Here is a 16,787-nt window from a genome sequence, read left to right on the forward strand (position 1 = left end):
CATCAGAATCTGTTACCCCGCCAAGAGGCCACGCATGATCGTGAGCAGGGCTCCAGGCCTCTGGTGCAGCACGGTTTTGACTGCGTCCTGGCCCTGGGCACGCGAGCTCCAAGCCCTTGGTTGAGTCAGTTAACATCTCTAAGCTACAGTTTCCTCATCAGTAAAATGAAGACATAATCAATATGAAAAAAAATCAGAATATGAGGGGGACTAAATTTCTGGTGATTGAAGATTATTTTAATTTTGAATTATACAGCAAAGGACATCATACAATTTTTACTTCTTCATAATTCTAAAGGACAGCTTCTACTATTAAAACTAATGCATGCAGGTACACCCAAACACACGTGCAGACACACTGGCTCTGCTCCACATACATACCCACGGGCACACACACATGGAGTCATGTAGCACACACACACATACCATACACACACCACACACGTCCTCAGGCGCACACACACACATAACGTACAGAACCACATACATCCCCAGGAGTGCGTGCACGCACAAACACACAGTCACAGTCATGTACCACACACGTCCCCAGGTACGCGCGTGCTCACACACATGTCATACACACTTTGGCGTTATTCTAAGTCAATTTACAATTGAGGGTCACAGTGTCCATTGTTTCATCCGCTCAGAAGATCGTGACTTCGGAGCGTGAAGCAGGAGCCCCTCCTCTCTGGAGACGGTCTTTACCACTTACAGTTTCAGTAGAGCCAACATAACTGCTCTGGACCTTTGGAAGTGCAGGGCCAGAGCATCCCTGGGAGCTCACATCCTATACATGTAAACATGTTAAGTGCAGTAGGTTCTAAGCTCCTGCCTTTACAAATATACATTCATTATAAGGGGGAAGGCCAGGCTCAAATTCAGAATTCCCAGACACAGGGGAGTCCGGAAAAGAAAGTGAGAGTGTGGGGAGAGCTGATTCCCAGACTCTGATCACTAGCCTGAGCCTTTTCTTCCCAATGCTGGGTCCATCCCTTGCCACAAGGGGCCTTGGATGTGCACAGGGGGACACTCAGACCTCACGTCCGGGTTCTGCTCATACCCTCCATGCAAACAGCTGCCCTTTGGCCTCCTCTCTGTGAGTCCTGGGAATCTGAACTCTGGGGAGAGCCAGTGCAGGCACTAGAAATGGGTCAGGGGCTGATGAGACAGGGCATTTGGGGTTCTGGGTTTCTAGAGCACGGGGTGGAGCCAATGACCGTGTCCCCTTGGCCCTGCTGTCTCCACCCCATGGAGGGCATGGCCAGAGGAAGTGTCAGGGCCAGAGGGACCCTCTGCAGTGCAGGACCCAGGGCAGAATGGCCCCCTTGCCGGGGTCTAAGGGCAGAAGCGCTAAGGAAAGGTCTGAGGAGGCTGTAAGGTATCTTCATTCCCATTAATTAAAAAAACCAAAAGCTTACCACAGGCGTGGGTGGAAAGCGTTTTTTAGAACAAGGGAAGGCACTTGCCAAGGCCTGGTCATAGAGGGCTGGTGGGTTTGCCAGGTTGATGAGGAATCAAAAGGCTGTTAGTCTCCACTGGGTCTAAACACCGCGTGAATTCCTCGGGGTGACACTGAAATGCAGTGAGACACGGAACCCTCTTAAGTTGTTAAAATCTTCATGGTGAGCCATTCAACTCTCTCCTCATTCTTGGGTACGAAAGCACGATAAACACAGGCCAGAAACGCATCAGCATGTTGGTTGGTTCGCTATCCGTCTGGCGCCCCCTCTTGTAGAAGCCTTTATCACATCACCCAGGGCTGACCCGGCTCAGGGTTATAGCTGATTTTCCACAGGTGGCATCAATTGTTGGTGACACGAAGGAGGCATGTTAGCCACCTCCCAAACACTGAGGCTCCTCCTGGGAGGAGCCTGCAGACTCCCAGTCCAGCCTCTGCACCACGATGCACCTTAGTGCCACTCCCGTCTTGCTGCCCTGGCCTCTAGCTCTGGCCAGAACCTCGCTGGATTGTCGATAAATGTCACCCATTCACCACGTCTAAGCTTGGGGTCCAGATGTGACCATGGTTCTTATTTTCTTCCCATCGATGGATTGTTTGATCTTTGTGTAATTGTGTCGGCAGGAAGTTCAGTATCGCCCTCTTGAGGCCTCCCCAATCCGCCTCTGTCTATAAATATCCTAGCACCCCAGGGGATTGGGTCTGAAGCCTGGCACTCAGACACGATGACAGCTGGAGAAACAGGAATCCACTCCTGCTGTGGCTTCTGCTGAGGCTCGATGTGGCCATAAAAACGGATCCCACAAGCTGTGACATCACTTGACTCGCTGCAGGGATGCTCCCACACTGTCCCATTCCCCCCGAAGAGACCAAGGGCTTTCTGCTTGTTCCCGAAGGCCCCACCCCCGTGGGGTCACTGGGTCCAGTGGAGGGTACACTCTGCTTCCCCGCCAGGCCTTAGGGCCTTGGTGGGGCCTGGAACATCAACTACCCTCACCCTAGGGGCCCGTTTCTCCTTTCCAGCCAACAGACCTAGGTCATAAGCACTTGAACTCACCTGAGGGTGTTTTCCTCACTTCAGGGGCAGTGAGGACTGGGTTTCTTCACACTCCAAGTGCCCCAGGTCTGGATGCAGACAGTCTGGCTCTCCCCCCAGTCCTGCAGGTCCCGGCCACACCTGCTGCTGGTCACTGAGTCTGTGCTGTGTTCTCTTCCAGGACAAGAGGTGCACTCTGCCCCCTGCCCGGCCCCACCAGTGGTGGTAGAGGTGGCGGACAGGCAGGTGAGCTGGGGCCTGAGACCGCACCCAGAAATCAGTGACCCAGAGGCCGCTGGTGACTAGAGGGGCCACGGGGCGGAAGGCAGCATGGGATGGGAGGAGGAGGAAGGTTCAGGATAAGGAGATGAAAGGGGGAACGGATAGCACTGTGAGGACCTCGGCCATGAAAGGGAAGAGAAAAGACAGTGACAGCTGAAGCAGTGTTGGCGTTAAAAGCTGAGGGCTTTTTTTTTTAAATTTAATTTTATTAATTACCATTACATATAGTGACATATTTTTATTTGATTAAAGATTATGTGCCATGTCATATAACAGGATATAGTATGTTATTATTTATTAAATAATACATAATAGTAGATATACTAGCATATTAAGTTCTGTTTATTTATTATCAGATAGTATATAATACATATGTAGGTATTTATATACATAATATATAATTCATGCATCTATATAATATATAACACACAACAATGTAGGATTATGATTAATATATTTTATAACAAGATTACATAACAATAATGATGTAATATTACCCATTGTATGTCTTGGTTCATGACACATTCTGACCTTAGGTGCCTGTCAGAGGTATTTATGTATTAAAATTAATATTATAAGAAACAGTTGTGAACTTATCACCCAGCATCAGAACAGGACTATTGACAGTGACATACTGAGTCCTATCCTGCTCTTGGCCTCTTCTCACAGGAAGTAACCAGCATCCTGAATCCTGGCTTGCCCTTGCCTTGTGTTACTTTCACACACACAACATTTAAGATCAGTTAAAACAAATGAACTGCAGGTACATGCAACGAAGTGGATGAATCATACACTCTGTTAAATTGAAAAAGTAAGCCCTAGAAGGTAGCCGATAGTGTGCTATGCTTTTAACTGTGTATATATATATGTCAACTAAACTCACTAAATTACGAACAACTACAGCTAGAGTCCAGGTGGGAGAGGGACTGATAAAAGGTGAGGTGAGCAGATTTGCTGCAGGTGAGCGAGTTCCTTTCCTGTAACATGCCATTCTCTCTGAAGCAGGAGGCAAGGCCATCTGCTGGGAGTCAGGGAAGAGACAGAGGGAAGGTTAGAGGTGTGCAGAGAGCAGAGAATGTTGACACCACTGAGTGATAAGTGGAGAAATGTGCTCACTAGATAAATCCTGGAGGATTGCCTGGCAGTGGCAACATGGTGGGCATTGATTTGTAGTCTTAGAAATCTGTGCTGGGAGAGCCTGCTGCCTGCAGGCTCAGAACAAGTAGAGCTGGGTGAACCGAGATGGAAGTCGGCCTGGTGAGGAACTGAAAAGGTCAAGGCTCAAGGGGGTTTTGTCTGTCATAAAGAGAGTGCTGACTGTGGATGCAGAGCTGGAAGGTGGGGAAGTGGAAGTAAGAGGAACGTGGACAGGCAGGAAAGCAGAGGAGTCAGCGCATGATGCCCCAGTGAGGGTGAAGGAGGGCCAGGGAGGCTGGTGGAGAAGCAGCTGGACGGCTAGAGGTGGGCACTTAAAGGAGAGAGGCTGGACCTGGGGTGAGACACCCCTGGGTATGAGCCCGGGGGTAGGGTGAATGGGGGGTGGCTGGCTCAGGCTGACGGCGAAGAAGACCCTAAAATGACCATACTGGGTGGTGGAGGGAGAATCAACTTTGACGTCTTGATGGTAGGAGGCGAGGCAATACAGAGCTGGTGGTCCAGGTGCTCCTGACTGAGGCAGATGAGCAGGGAGGCCAGGGTGGCAGGCACTGCTAGGAAAGGATCTGGGTTTTCCAGGTGCTCCCAAGGGAGGAGGAGCAATCATCTGAAGGGGGAAAGTGAGCACAAGGAGGACAACTCAGACCCCTGATCAAACGGGGGGTGTGAGGGGGCAATTTGTCAACTCCAGAGATGTTTGCCCAGGAAGCAGGGACCACGGGTGAAGTGAGGGGGCACTCAGAGAAGAGAGGGAGAAGAGTCTTCTGGGTGTAGGGGGAAGAGAGGCCCCAGAACAAAGGAGCACAGAGGCACAGTGATGAGGATGGCCTGGCTCTATGGTGACACTGCAGGGATGGCTAGATATTTGTCCTGAGGGCTTCGTTTGCGTGGCTACTGGCCTCATGAGGACTCCCCTCTCAGCATCCGGGACAGACTCTCCCGCTCCTGAGATCTGTGTGGCCACCGTTGTTCCCGGAGGGGCTCTGCCTTCGTCTTCTATCAGACTTTCCTGCCCAGCCTCTGACTGCCAGCGAGGGAGCCTGGGCCTCGCAGCTGTTTCTCATGGAGGGACACAAACTCCTTGGAGAAGCAGGCTGATCTTACTTTTTACCGTAACCCAGGGCCTAGCAAAACGCCAGCCTATGGGTGGGCCATGCATAGGCTCGGGTACTTACTAAATTAACTCAAAGCAGTAGAATTGCAGAGCTGGAGGAAGTGGCCACTGAGCTCACAGAGTTCACTGCCCACACCCCCATTCTACAGATGAGGAAACAGAGACCAAGCGGTGAAGCAGCCTTGGCCATGTTCACGCTGCTCCTTAATGCTGGCCTGTGTCGGGCATGCCAAGGGATGAGCTGCAGTGAAGGGGCTGAGAGGGGCCTCTGGTGCCAGAGAGCTTGGGTTCAAGTCCCAGCTCTGCCATTTACTAGCTGTGTGATTAATGACTGTCCTTCCTGTAAAGTGCCACCTCATTGGGTTGTCGTGAACACAGAGTTCCTGGAACAGCAGGACAGAGTTCTGTAAGGGTTTGCTGTTGCTTTGGTTACTATTATTATCACCAAGTGAACCCTGAAATGAAGTACAAAGACAGCAAGAATTTTTATTTTAAAGGAATTTAAAATCCGATGATGAATGTTTGATTTAATCTATTCAAGTTTGCATTTGACCCTTATTAACAACTACACAATGGATGACTTTTGAGGCAATCTTGCTTCATGTCTTTAATTCTCACTAATGACACAGGCTATTCAACAGGAAGCAGTTTCTTTTCCAGGAAGAGGGACAAAAATTAACAATATCTCGGTACCTCTCGGTTCCCAGTGAGCTGGTTTTGACTTGTCAACCCAAATTTGGGGAAGTGCCCGCTCCTCCTGGGCTTGCTACGCTGCCCTGCGGCCCCCAGGGGGAGCTGTACACTGACACGAATCCAGTCTCTTGGTTCATATCTTTGCTTCAGATCCCTCAAGGACTGCCCATGCCCCAGGGCCCCATCTGCCCCACCAGCCTCGCCTGCTGGACTCCAGGACACCATCCTGGGTCTCAACCACCCTCTGTTCCTACGCCTGCCCCACTACTCTTCACTTTGTCCTTCAAGTGTGGGCTCCTGTGGCTCGCCACGCAGCAGGGGTCTCCCCGTCCTCCACCTTGGGTAACTGCATCTTCCTGCACGGTGCCTAGCGAACCCGTGTGGAGGCAGGAAGAATACAGAACAACAGGTGCTCAGAGGGGCTGCCTTTCCCACTGCAGGGGCCCTGGAGAGATTTCTCCCGGGTGGTTATTCACAGGTGCTGAAGCTGTGGAATCTCGATCTCACCAATTTAAAGGGACATCATCACTAATTACAAAAGCAATCATTTTTTCAGTAGCAAAGGAGAAAAGACTTTGTGCCCCACACTTCCAACTTTCTTCCTCCACCTTCAGAGGTGATTCTCACTCTCTGGGCAAGGGTAGAAAGCAACACACAGAATATTATTTTTCAATGTTTTATTTCCCACTCTGAAGATTGCTTTCCCAGAACCGATGAAGGCTAGGACTGGTTTGGCTTCCCTGGACTGAGGATTCAGAGGCGCAGGGGGGAGGGGGTGGGGAGATAATTCAGCATTATTGAACCAAACAGAGACATTAAAAGGCTCTACTCTAAACAGAAAGGAAGCAGGATGCTATAGAAATGGGAAAACCATAGTTGGAAATGCAATAACGAGTTACAAGAGAATAAACATGAAGATATAAAAAAGAAAAAGTACATCAAAATACAGAAAGGTGGGAATGGGAGACAGTAGCAAGATAAGACACATTTTTTTCTCTTTTTTTTTTTCTCATTATTCTTAGGATGTTTTGGCGCCAACGTGATTATCAGTCTAAAGGAAATAGATATATTAATGGATTGATATACTTGAAAAATAAGGTAACCACAAATCAAAAGCATATAATAGAGTCGCAAAAAAAAAAAAACAAAACCCAAAAAGAAACAAACTCAAAATGTCTTAAAGACTTAAACATTAGACAAGCTGCTCTGAACCTCTCAGAAGAAAACATAGGCAAAACATTATTTGACATACATCTCAGCAATGTTTTCCTGGGGCAATCCACCCAAGCAACAGAAATAAAAGCCAAAATAAACAAATGGAACCTAATTAAACCTATCAGCTTTTTCACAGCAGTAGAAACCATAAGCAAAACAAAAAGACAACCTATGGAATGGGAGAAAATATTTGCAAAAGATGAGACTGAACATGGCTTAATTTCTAGACTATATAAATAGTTCATACAACTTAATAAGAAAAAAATAAATCCAAAAATGGGCAGAACAACTAAACAAGCAATTCTCCAATGAAGATATACAAATGGCCAATAGGCATATGATATAAAGGCTCAATATTGCTAATTATCAGAGAAATGCAAATCAAAACTACAATAAGTTATCATCTCACACTAGTTAGAATGGCACCATTCAAAAATCCACAAACCATAAATGCTGGAGAGGCTGTGGAGAAAAGGGAACCCTTCTACATTTTTGGTAGGAATGTAGTTTGGTGCAGCCACTATGGAAAACAGTATGGAGATTCCTCAAAAGACTGAAAAAAGACTTATCATTTGATCCAGCAATCCCACTCCTGGGCATATATCCAGAGGGAACCTTAATTCCAAAAGATACCTGCACCCCAATGTTCACAGCAGCATTGTTTACAATGGCCAAGACATAGAAGCAACCTAAACGCCCACTGACAGATGACTGGATAAAGATGTAGTATTTAGATATAAAAGAATATTACTCAGTCATAACAAAGAAGGAAATAATGCCATTTACAGCAACATGGATGGACCTGGAGATTATCACACTAAAGTGAAATAACTCAGACAGAGAAAGACAAGTATCATATGACATCACTTATATGTGGAATTTTTAAAAATGATACAAATGAACTTATTTACAAAACAAAACAGACTCACAGACTTAGAAAACAAACTAGGAGTTTGGGATAAACAATTACAAACTACTATATGTAAAACAGACAAACAACAAGGATTCACTGTAGAACACAGGGGAAAATATTCAGTATCTTGCAACCTATAATGGAAAAGAACCTGAAAAAAATAGACTATGTATATGTACAACTGAATCACTATGCTGTATACTTGAAACTAACAAAACAGCTGTATATCTGAACCTAACAAAACACTGTAAATCAAACACATTTCAATAAAAAAAAAGATAAGCTCTAAATACCTTTATTCAAAGAAAATCTTCAACTCTTACCTCTTACAAAAAGTAAAATGGGAAGCTTGAGCAGGACCAAATTATACTGAATGAGAGGTTACATACCTTCTCCAGCACGTGGCCCATGCTACACACACATCGTGTTTTCCTTCAGGTAAGAATGGCCCTTACTGCCCAGGGAGCGAGTCCTGCTGGGACAATGCCTCTGTGGCAGTGGCCTCCTTGTCACCGCTCCATCTCACCAGGAGGCCAGGGTTTTCAGAGAGGAGGGAACACAGAGCTCATACACTTCAGATCTATTTCCTGAGAAAAACTATGGAAAGACCAAATTCACCTGCAGTGCGGGAAACATGAGCAGGGCCCCTAAGCAGACTGACAAGCCCGAAGCAAGACGGCCCGATGTTCACATCGGAACCAGAACAACAACCGTCTGGCCCCAGTTAAACGATCACCATCTCACCTGCAATGAACTGTTCGTACTCAGTGTCAGGGATGTTTCTGCTGAGACTTGAGAGATCAAAAATGTCAGACCAGGGAATCCGGACCTGGTGGATGTCCAGGCTCTGCCAATGGTAGAGGCGGCCCCAAGGGGGTAGCACCAGCACCGACTCCTCCATTTTCAGCAGGGTCTTCAGGAGGAAGGCGATGTGGATACAGTCGCCCCTACGGAGGCTGAAGACCTCTGGAGGGTTGACGTCACACAGAAGGTACCTGGCACGGAGCAAAGGAGAGCGGGTCTTCAGGGCCAGGCCTCTGCACAGGAATCCCGGCTTAGATAGAACAGATACAACGGGAATCCCTGCACAGCACATGGCCTAGACTCAAGACACGTTCAGCAGCTTCTGGTTTGTATAGTGGAGGCACTACCCACCCATCTCCACGTGGCCAATTACTTCGAGTCCGGGAGCACGTGCAGAAGACATCTTGGCATCTGTCTAACAACACTAAGCACCTGACTAGTACCTGAGCACCCGTTCTCCAGGGGCTCTCAAGCTTCTTGGTCTACAGACCCCTGTACACTCTTAATTACTGAGGACTCCAAAAGGCTGCTGTTTATGTGGGTTAAATCTATCAATAGTTCCTGTGTTAGAAGTTAAATAAGAACTTTAAAAAATGCTTATGAGTTCACTTAAAAATAATAACAACCTACTACATGTTACCATTAATACTCTTAAGCAAAAAATAAGTATATTTTTCTAAACAAAACTCATTAATGAGAAGAATAGCAGTGATTTTAATTTCTGCAAATCTCTTTTGGACTGGTGAGAGCTGAATTCTATCTGCCTCTACATTCCCTGTTTTGTGATATCACAGACCAGGTTTTCCCTGGAAAACCCCACAGGAAACTCGGGAGTGCAAGAGTGTGCAAAAGGCAGGTGACATACCAGCGTTTCTACGAAAATAGTCTTGCATCTCAGGGTCCTCGGACACACTTTGATAACTGCTGCCCTACCCTAGGCGAGACTCTCCTACACAAGAGCCAGGCAAGGGTCCTGGCTTCTTTAATGAGTTACCGCAGCCACACCCCTTCCTTCTCTGTGTTAATGTTTCCCACAACCTCCATTACTGCAGATGAGGATGTAATCCTCAACTGGGGCCTCTAATCCCAGAAGACTGCCAACCTTGAGAGGGAGGGCCCATCTACCATCCCTACACCCCGCACAGTCTATTTTGAGTCAAGCCCTAGATAACTGCTAATCGGCACTGACCCTTGTCTTATTCCTGAGGTTTATCGAAGGAGCCAACATCTGGATGGAACTGAAATTTCCCTGCAGATAAACAAGGCTGATAAACCACCCCATTCCAACATCTGATTCTGGGGCTCTTCAAAAGCCAGGTAAGGCCCCGCTTCATAAAAGACGGGTCCTCCGCCTGCCCTTCCCGGGGGGTTCTGGGAGGCCGCGGCCACGCAGGGCTACCCGGACTCGCGGTCCCAGCCCCAGTGCCCGAGGGGGAGGAAAGCCCGAGGCTGTGCCCCCGCCCTGTCCCCACCTCCCCAACCCGCTCCCCGGCACCACAGCCCCTCCCCAGCCGCCACACCAACCCGGATCCCACCCCGGTCCATGTCCACTGGCCCCGCCAACTGCGCGGCCGTACGTTTACTGTCTGTGGGACGCCGCCCCAGACAGGATGTCGGCCGCCGACTGACCAGGCCAGAACTAGTCGCCCGGACGTGCAAGCCGCCATCACCAGCAGCAAGCACAGCCATGGTCGCGGGCAGCTGCACACTTCCGGAGCCCGCTGCCCGCCCCAGAAGCGCAGGCCGGCCCGCGCGGAGCGCGGGGCCTGTAGCCATGGCAACGCCGCGGGGCCCTCCCCTAGTGCTTGCGTCTGCATCCTCCCGAGGCTAGACGTGCGAGGGCAGAATTTGCGGAGACAATGGGAGCCAGGGCGCGGCCAGGATGGGGGCTGGAGGGAGGCTTATTGGACAGCTGGGCGGGGCCGGGGTGGGCGGGGCCGCGCAGACGTCCTCACCTGCAGGTGGTGCCGGCTGGAGGCTGGGGCGGTGCTGCCACCAGTGGGCGGGGCGGCGGGGCAGGGGGCGGCGGGGCGGCGGGGCAGGGGGCGGCGGGCCAGCGGGGCGGGGTCACCCTCACCTGTCCGTGTGTAGGGCTCAGCCTGGGCTCCGCGGCCTCCGCTTGCACCGGATGTGGACCCAGGCGGCCGGTGGCAAGATAGAGGATTGAACTCAGGCACGCACGGCTGGCCAGTTAAGGCACTTGAAGTGCAGATCTGCCAGGCCCGCTGCCGGCCTTGAATTGGCGCTGCTGGGCAGTTTCCAAGAAGACGGGATCTGTCCCAAGAGGGAGGTAGGGCAGGGGTGCCAGATGCCGGGTTGGGTGCGGTCTTACAGGAGAGCCACGGTGAGAGTGTGCAGAGCAGCCCCTGTGTTGACGGGGCTAGGAATTCGGGGTGTGGGGATGGTGTGTGCCTTGCTCTGTGGTCTCCCCAAGAACTCTCACCCCCAAGCAAGGGACCCTGCACCCTCCACCCTTCACTGCATCCCCTGCCTTCCCCAGCACTACCGCCCCTGTCCCCGGAGTGTCCCATGACCTCTCCCCACACCGGGCGCTGTCCCTGTTACAGGTACTGAGCTCCTGGTGGTTCCAGCCAGAGGGTGGGGGCTGTATCTGACCAGTTAGGACGCCTGGAGACTTTGTATGAAACCTCAGACCATAATGCAGGCGTTCACAGAGGACCCTCAAACGGGATTCCCTGCATGGCCCTCCCCACCCCACACCCACAGTGCAGCTGCCACACCGGGCCAAGCCTGCTGGAGAACCGCTGGTCCCTCTCCTCCTGTCCCTGATCAAGAGTGCACCGCCCACACTGCTGGGTATTTAGGGGGCCTTAGAAGAGCAGCTTTTATTGTCATGAGCAAATATTTGCTATTTTGGGAAGATTTGATTGCAAAGGGATGTAGGATATGCTTTTTCTGTTGCCCTGGAACTGGTGACTAGGATGCAAACTTAAGTCAAAGCAGTTTTTAGAGACAGCCGCAAAATATCTAACCCAAAGATCACTGTTTCCTAAAAAAGGCAACACCACCTGGCGGATGGGGGCCTGGCCCCTCTTTCTGGAGTTTGGGGTTTGCACCCTCCAGCTGTGACAGAGCCCGAAACAGCTCTGAACACGCTCCAACAGGCTTTCCCAGAACAAATTGCCTTTATTTTGAATCTGGGTGAAGGAACCAGCTGAGAAATCTGGGTAAATCTCCCTGGGTGTAACCATGACTTTTATGCTGAATGAAAGAGCGGCTCTCCACATGCTAACATCTCAGAAATGAATGTGTGTTGAAACCTTCATGCATGTAGCGTGTTGGGAAAAGCGTTTCATGGTGAGGGGAACTATATAACTTACATGTGTATGGGGAAGCCCTCACTCCAACGGGCTTTTCCTGCGCAAACTGCCTTCATTTCGAAATTGGCTGTTGCTGAGAAATCTTGGTAAGCGTTCCTAGGTGTGACCATGCCCATTACGCTGGATGAAAGAGCGGCTCTACACCTGTTCACACCTCAGAAATGAATGTGTGTTGAAGCCGTCATTCAAGTAGCGTGTTGGGAACACAGAGTTTCGTGGTGAGAAGGACTATGTAAATTACATGTCTATGATGAAGCACTCGCTTGAACTGGGTATTCCAGCGCATACTGCCTTTATTTCGAAACTGGCTTCTCAGAAGACCTGTGGTCTCCACTGCAGGTCTGTCTCCAAGCCCTGGGCCAGCATGGTGACTCTGCTCCCCCTGTCTATTCTGGGAGGTCTAGGGGTCCTTCATGGCCCTTCCACCATTGATTCTTTTGGAAACACCCTGCAGATGAAATGGGCCTGAGAACAGGAGAGCTGGATGCCAACAGCCACTGCCTAGTGTGTGGCTCCTAGGAGGGGCATCTCCTCTCCGTGGGCTCTGATCTCCCATCCCCTCTCCCCCACCCCACCCCTCTCCTCCTGCATTTCCTGATTGATCCCTGGATAATGGTCCATGCCAGGAATGACCTGGGAGAGGTTTTATGAGTCTTTAAGGGGGAAAAAAAAAAAGAAATCTTTAGACAAATTACTGAAAGTAACTTCCAGCTTTCCCGGGAAAGTCCTCTTTCCAATGTTTAACGCTAGTTGACAGGATGTTAAATTGCCTAACCACTCACATCTGGGCAAGTGCTACCTCTCTCTCCAGCTCCCTGCAGCATCCACCTGTGGCAACTTAGCCACAAGAGGGCACGAAAGCTCTTTCCCCATGCCAGTGCCAGCGTGGGTTTGGAGGCAGTGGAGGCTGAGAGAAAGGGCCCCGCCCTGCAGTTTGGGGGGCCTCCAGCCACAGCAAGAGGAGCAGGGGTTTTCAGAGTGGCCCAGCAGGGAAACCAGGCAAGGCCGCCTGGCCCAAGTCTTCCCTGCCCAGAGAGCCCCATGAACTGCTTTGGGCCCCACTCCCCATTTGGGTCCCCTGCAAAAATGTACCACGGGATCCACACCTGAGAAGGCAGAATGACGGCCCTTTGGCCTGGGGTCTCAGCAAGTGTGTGCTGTGAGACCTGTGGCCACATATCTTCCTTGTCTCTCCAGGTCACTGAAGGGTCTGTGCTGGGCACCTTGGTGGTCAGGGACATGGGAACAACTCTAAACTCTGAAGAAGGACAGAGAGACTCTTCCTGGAAGCAAGGATTCCAGGGAGATGCCTTGCCCAGAACTGGGGGACTGTGTCCTGAGTAGACCCTTGGGAGGCAATGTGGGGCTGTGGGGTCCTCTTCAGAGAAGGGAGCAGGTGTGCTTTCCGGGGGCGGGTTCCTGCTTTGTTCAGTCATGTCCTCATGTAAGACTCATTTACAAACACCTCCCAGTCCACCTAGGTGTGGCCCCAGGGGTGGGGGTAGAGGAGGAGAGTGAAGGGTGCAGACTTAGGGCCCCCTGACCTACACAGGAAGCCAAGGTTCAGTGGGAACATCTTGGGAGTCTAGTGCAGGGGTGGAGGACGAGCACTAAGAACATGCCAAGTCATGCAATAAAGTGACCCGTGACCATGAGACACAGGTGGCCGTACAACAAAGGAGGGAGATAGAAATTTAGACCCAGGCTCTGAGAACCTTGAGAGGGGCTGGAGGGTCCCAGGAGCCCTCAGAAACAGCTCTTGTAGGGGCACAGAGATCCCAATGCACACATTTCTCATGGATGCTTTTTGGGGTGCAGAGTGAGTTACCAGGATCCTGAACTTTGTATGGAATCCCACCCCCTTGTTCATCACGGTTCCTGGCAATAAATTGCTGTCATTTGTCCCTGAACATGCACAGGGGAGCTGACTGCTGTGGGGGTCACTGCAGGACTAGAATCTTCTGTTGTGGGCTCTGTGACCACAGAAACTCAGGGGGATTTCTTAACAGGAGCACCTGGAGACCATGCCTGCAAGGACCACCCTCATGGGATGGTCAAGGAACCCGTGGTACCCAGGTCACCAAGTGATGAATTTGTGAGGTTGCCTGGGGTATCCTGGGGGCATGTAGATTTCTGTGGTCAGCACGTGGGCCCAGCACTGAGGGATGGTCTGCACAAAGTGGGCTTGCCCTCCTAATAATGGCTCCTAACACCTGCAGGGAAACTGCTCCCAGGGCTCCTGGAGGTCCATATTGAGAGTGTCCTGCCAGCCATGTAGGGTCACCTTCCCCTGATGCAGAGGCAGACCTCTCCCCCTTGAGGCCCAGGGGACACCTAGCTCAGGCCCAACCTGTGTACCCTGGAAACACAGAGCCCCAGAGCTCTGGCACAGCCTGGGGTGTGGTCGTGTCGGGGCAGGAAAGGCCCAGGGAAGGGGCTCATTCAGGGGCAGAGACCACTCTGCAGGGATGCTGGACCTGGCAGCGATGCACTGCTTCAGAACTCCCCTGGGCAGGGTTTCCAAGCTGTGGGATGGAAGGGGCTCTCCTTCCTGCGGTGCAGTGGGGGGAACTAGATCCATCGTCAATGTCAGCCCTGAAAATGGAGGCTGCGCTACCTCCATTCCTGGAAAGAAAAATCAGGCCCCTCCAGTCCTGGTGACTCAGAAAGTCATTCAGCAATGTTCAGGGTCCGCAGTTTAGGCTTTGAATTAGAGCTGAGCTGCTCAGGAGGCCAGATCCCTGTCCGTGGCTCCAGGAGTAGGCTTTCTGCTGGGGGACAGGATCTTCTCAAACACCTGTGTCTTTGTGGGACACTCCCCTCTGACCAGCTGGGAGGCAGGGTGCAGTTGTGGGAAATCGTGTTTCCATGAGCAGAGGGCCACCAAGTGGTGGGGGCACAGGAGGCTGTGGGAATGAGTCCCGCATAATTTCTGGAATCAAAAAACTGGCAAATGTGAAGAAGTGCATAATTTGTTTTATTGAACAGGCTGCTTATGTACGTTTGGAGGGCCAGGTTCAAGGACTCTGCATCCCTCCAAGACAATAGCCTCAAGAGAAGAACAGACAGAGCAGGAGGAGATCTGGGGTTTCTCCCAGGAATGAGGCGGAACATGGATTTCTGCAGATTTGCTAGGAGTCCCCGACCACTGAGCACGGGGTTACAACCCCACGTGACCCCTGTCGTGTTTGGCTTGGGCTCTGGGTCTGGCCTGATCATGTTTTCTTCCAGCTGAGTTCCAGAAACTCAGAGGGTGGACTTAGAGGGGCTGCGTTTGGAAACTAGTGAGGAGGTGGAGGGTCCTTTATATTGAGTCCCTTCAGCCTAATTTCCGTAGCTGAAGCCCAACACCCCCAGGCCCCCAGGGTGGCCTTGGAGGGAGAGCAAGCCTGGCAGGCGACCTAGGGGTTCCACTGCTGTGTCCCTCCCTTGTCTTCGTTCCCTTTCTCCCCGGAAGGTGAGATTGTCTCGTGTCATGGTGGCCACCGCAGTGTCCCTCCCAGCAATCTCTCTTCTCTGTCAGGTGGGATCCCCACCCCCGCTCAGCCTTCTCTCTGCATGGATGCTGAAGGACCAGGCCCACCTGAAGTTCTGAGATTGAGCAGGAAGGTGGAAATGAAGAAACCAATGGAAACAAAGAAGCAAGTGGTTGTGGCAAAGCTCCCCACCACAGAGAAGCTGCCCTGAGTGGAAGGGAGGGTGTTCGCATGCCCATTTGTTTCCTGTCTCCCAGTGCTCTTCGCTTTCTTATTGCAGACCTGCATGGTTACAACAAAATGATCTGCAAAACTGAAAATATTTATTCTCTCGCTTTTACAGAAAAGGTTGGCCAGCCTCTGGTCCCAGTACCAGGCAAGTGATTGGAGTTCCTTTCCAGTTTGGAAACATCTGGGCAGGCCCAGGTTTGCAAAAGTCTTTAAGAGTAGTTACGGAATTTTGCTTCTAAAATTTTTTACGGCCGTATATACTTCTGAGATGCAGTTGTGCTGTGTAATTCTGAGCCGGGATTTTCTCAAACTGTTTCTCACTTCTTATACCAGACATTCCTAAATTCCAAGGGGAACTGCATATTAAGGAAGCCATGGAATTAAGGAAAAGGATACAGATCTCATTTCCTTTTAAGCATATATGTACCTCCATCATGGCAGTATTGGTTATGTGTTATTGATAGGGGAACTAAGTAGTAACCAGATTAATAGAAAATAGGGGATTTTAGGTACACAGGTTCATCTTTTCAACATTTTTTGTAATGTTTGCAGTTTAAGATGAACATTCCTGAGAAACAGGCAGCCTCTTAGAATGAAATAGCATTTTCTCTGAACCATACTTAATCTTTATTTCGTAGACAGCAGGAAGGATAATCACACATCACACATTTGGGGACGTCAAAGAGAAAATGTAACTTTCTGGGAGCGCACTCCCCCGTCTCACCCTGCTCTTTTCACTGTCCCATTCTCCCTGGAAGGCTCTTTCTTATCTTCTGCTCATGGCTCCAGTAACTCTTTCTTCCTCCTCATTCCTCAGCTGGTAAGGTTACTTTTCTACTTTGAACAAGCAAACAAGCCAACAGAAGAGAAATTTCACAAGCAACTCCCAGCACATCCGCTTGCCTTGTGATGTCTGTGACCTCACTCTCGCTGCCCCACCTCTTATTACAAGTGACATCGAAAGCCAGGTCCTCCAAAAGTCCCCGGGGCCCCATCCCTCCCATCTTCTCTGGGTTGTCACTCCCAAAACCATCCTCTCTCTCACTACCTCATCTATTTTGTTCTCCT

At 50.4% G+C, this 16,787-nt stretch overlaps 1 protein-coding gene across 1 annotated transcript; it reads right to left on the bottom strand.

Annotated features, from left to right (window-relative positions):
* Positions 1-3,417: 3,417 nt before the first annotated feature.
* On the bottom strand, positions 3,418-12,128 carry LOC116659847. Its single transcript, XM_032467890.1, has 5 exons — positions 12,013-12,128; positions 10,627-10,789; positions 10,255-10,310; positions 8,612-8,862; positions 3,418-3,795 (listed from the first exon to the last, which is right to left on the bottom strand). Exons 1-5 carry the CDS (start codon positions 12,126-12,128, stop codon positions 3,665-3,667), a joined length of 717 nt encoding a protein of 238 aa, XP_032323781.1. The 3' UTR covers positions 3,418-3,664.
* Between the last annotated feature and the right edge of the window lie 4,659 nt (positions 12,129-16,787).

Source organism: Camelus ferus, chromosome 25 (assembly GCF_009834535.1).
Source record: "Camelus ferus isolate YT-003-E chromosome 25, BCGSAC_Cfer_1.0, whole genome shotgun sequence".
NCBI lineage: Eukaryota > Metazoa > Chordata > Mammalia > Artiodactyla > Camelidae > Camelus > Camelus ferus.

Excerpts from the sequence above, each read along its gene's own strand:
- LOC116659847 (XM_032467890.1), bottom strand. The coding sequence starts at position 12,128 with ATGGGCATGGTCACACCTAGGAACGCTTACCAAGATTTCTCAGCAACA. Across the intron at positions 10,790-12,012 it reads GAGGGCTTCCCCATACACAT|CGGAGGCCGCGGAGCCCAGG; the intron begins GTAAGTTATATA and ends ATCCGGTGCAAG. Across the intron at positions 8,863-10,254 it reads GGGGCGGCGTCCCACAGACA|GTACCTTCTGTGTGACGTCA; the intron begins GTAAACGTACGG and ends GCTCCGTGCCAG.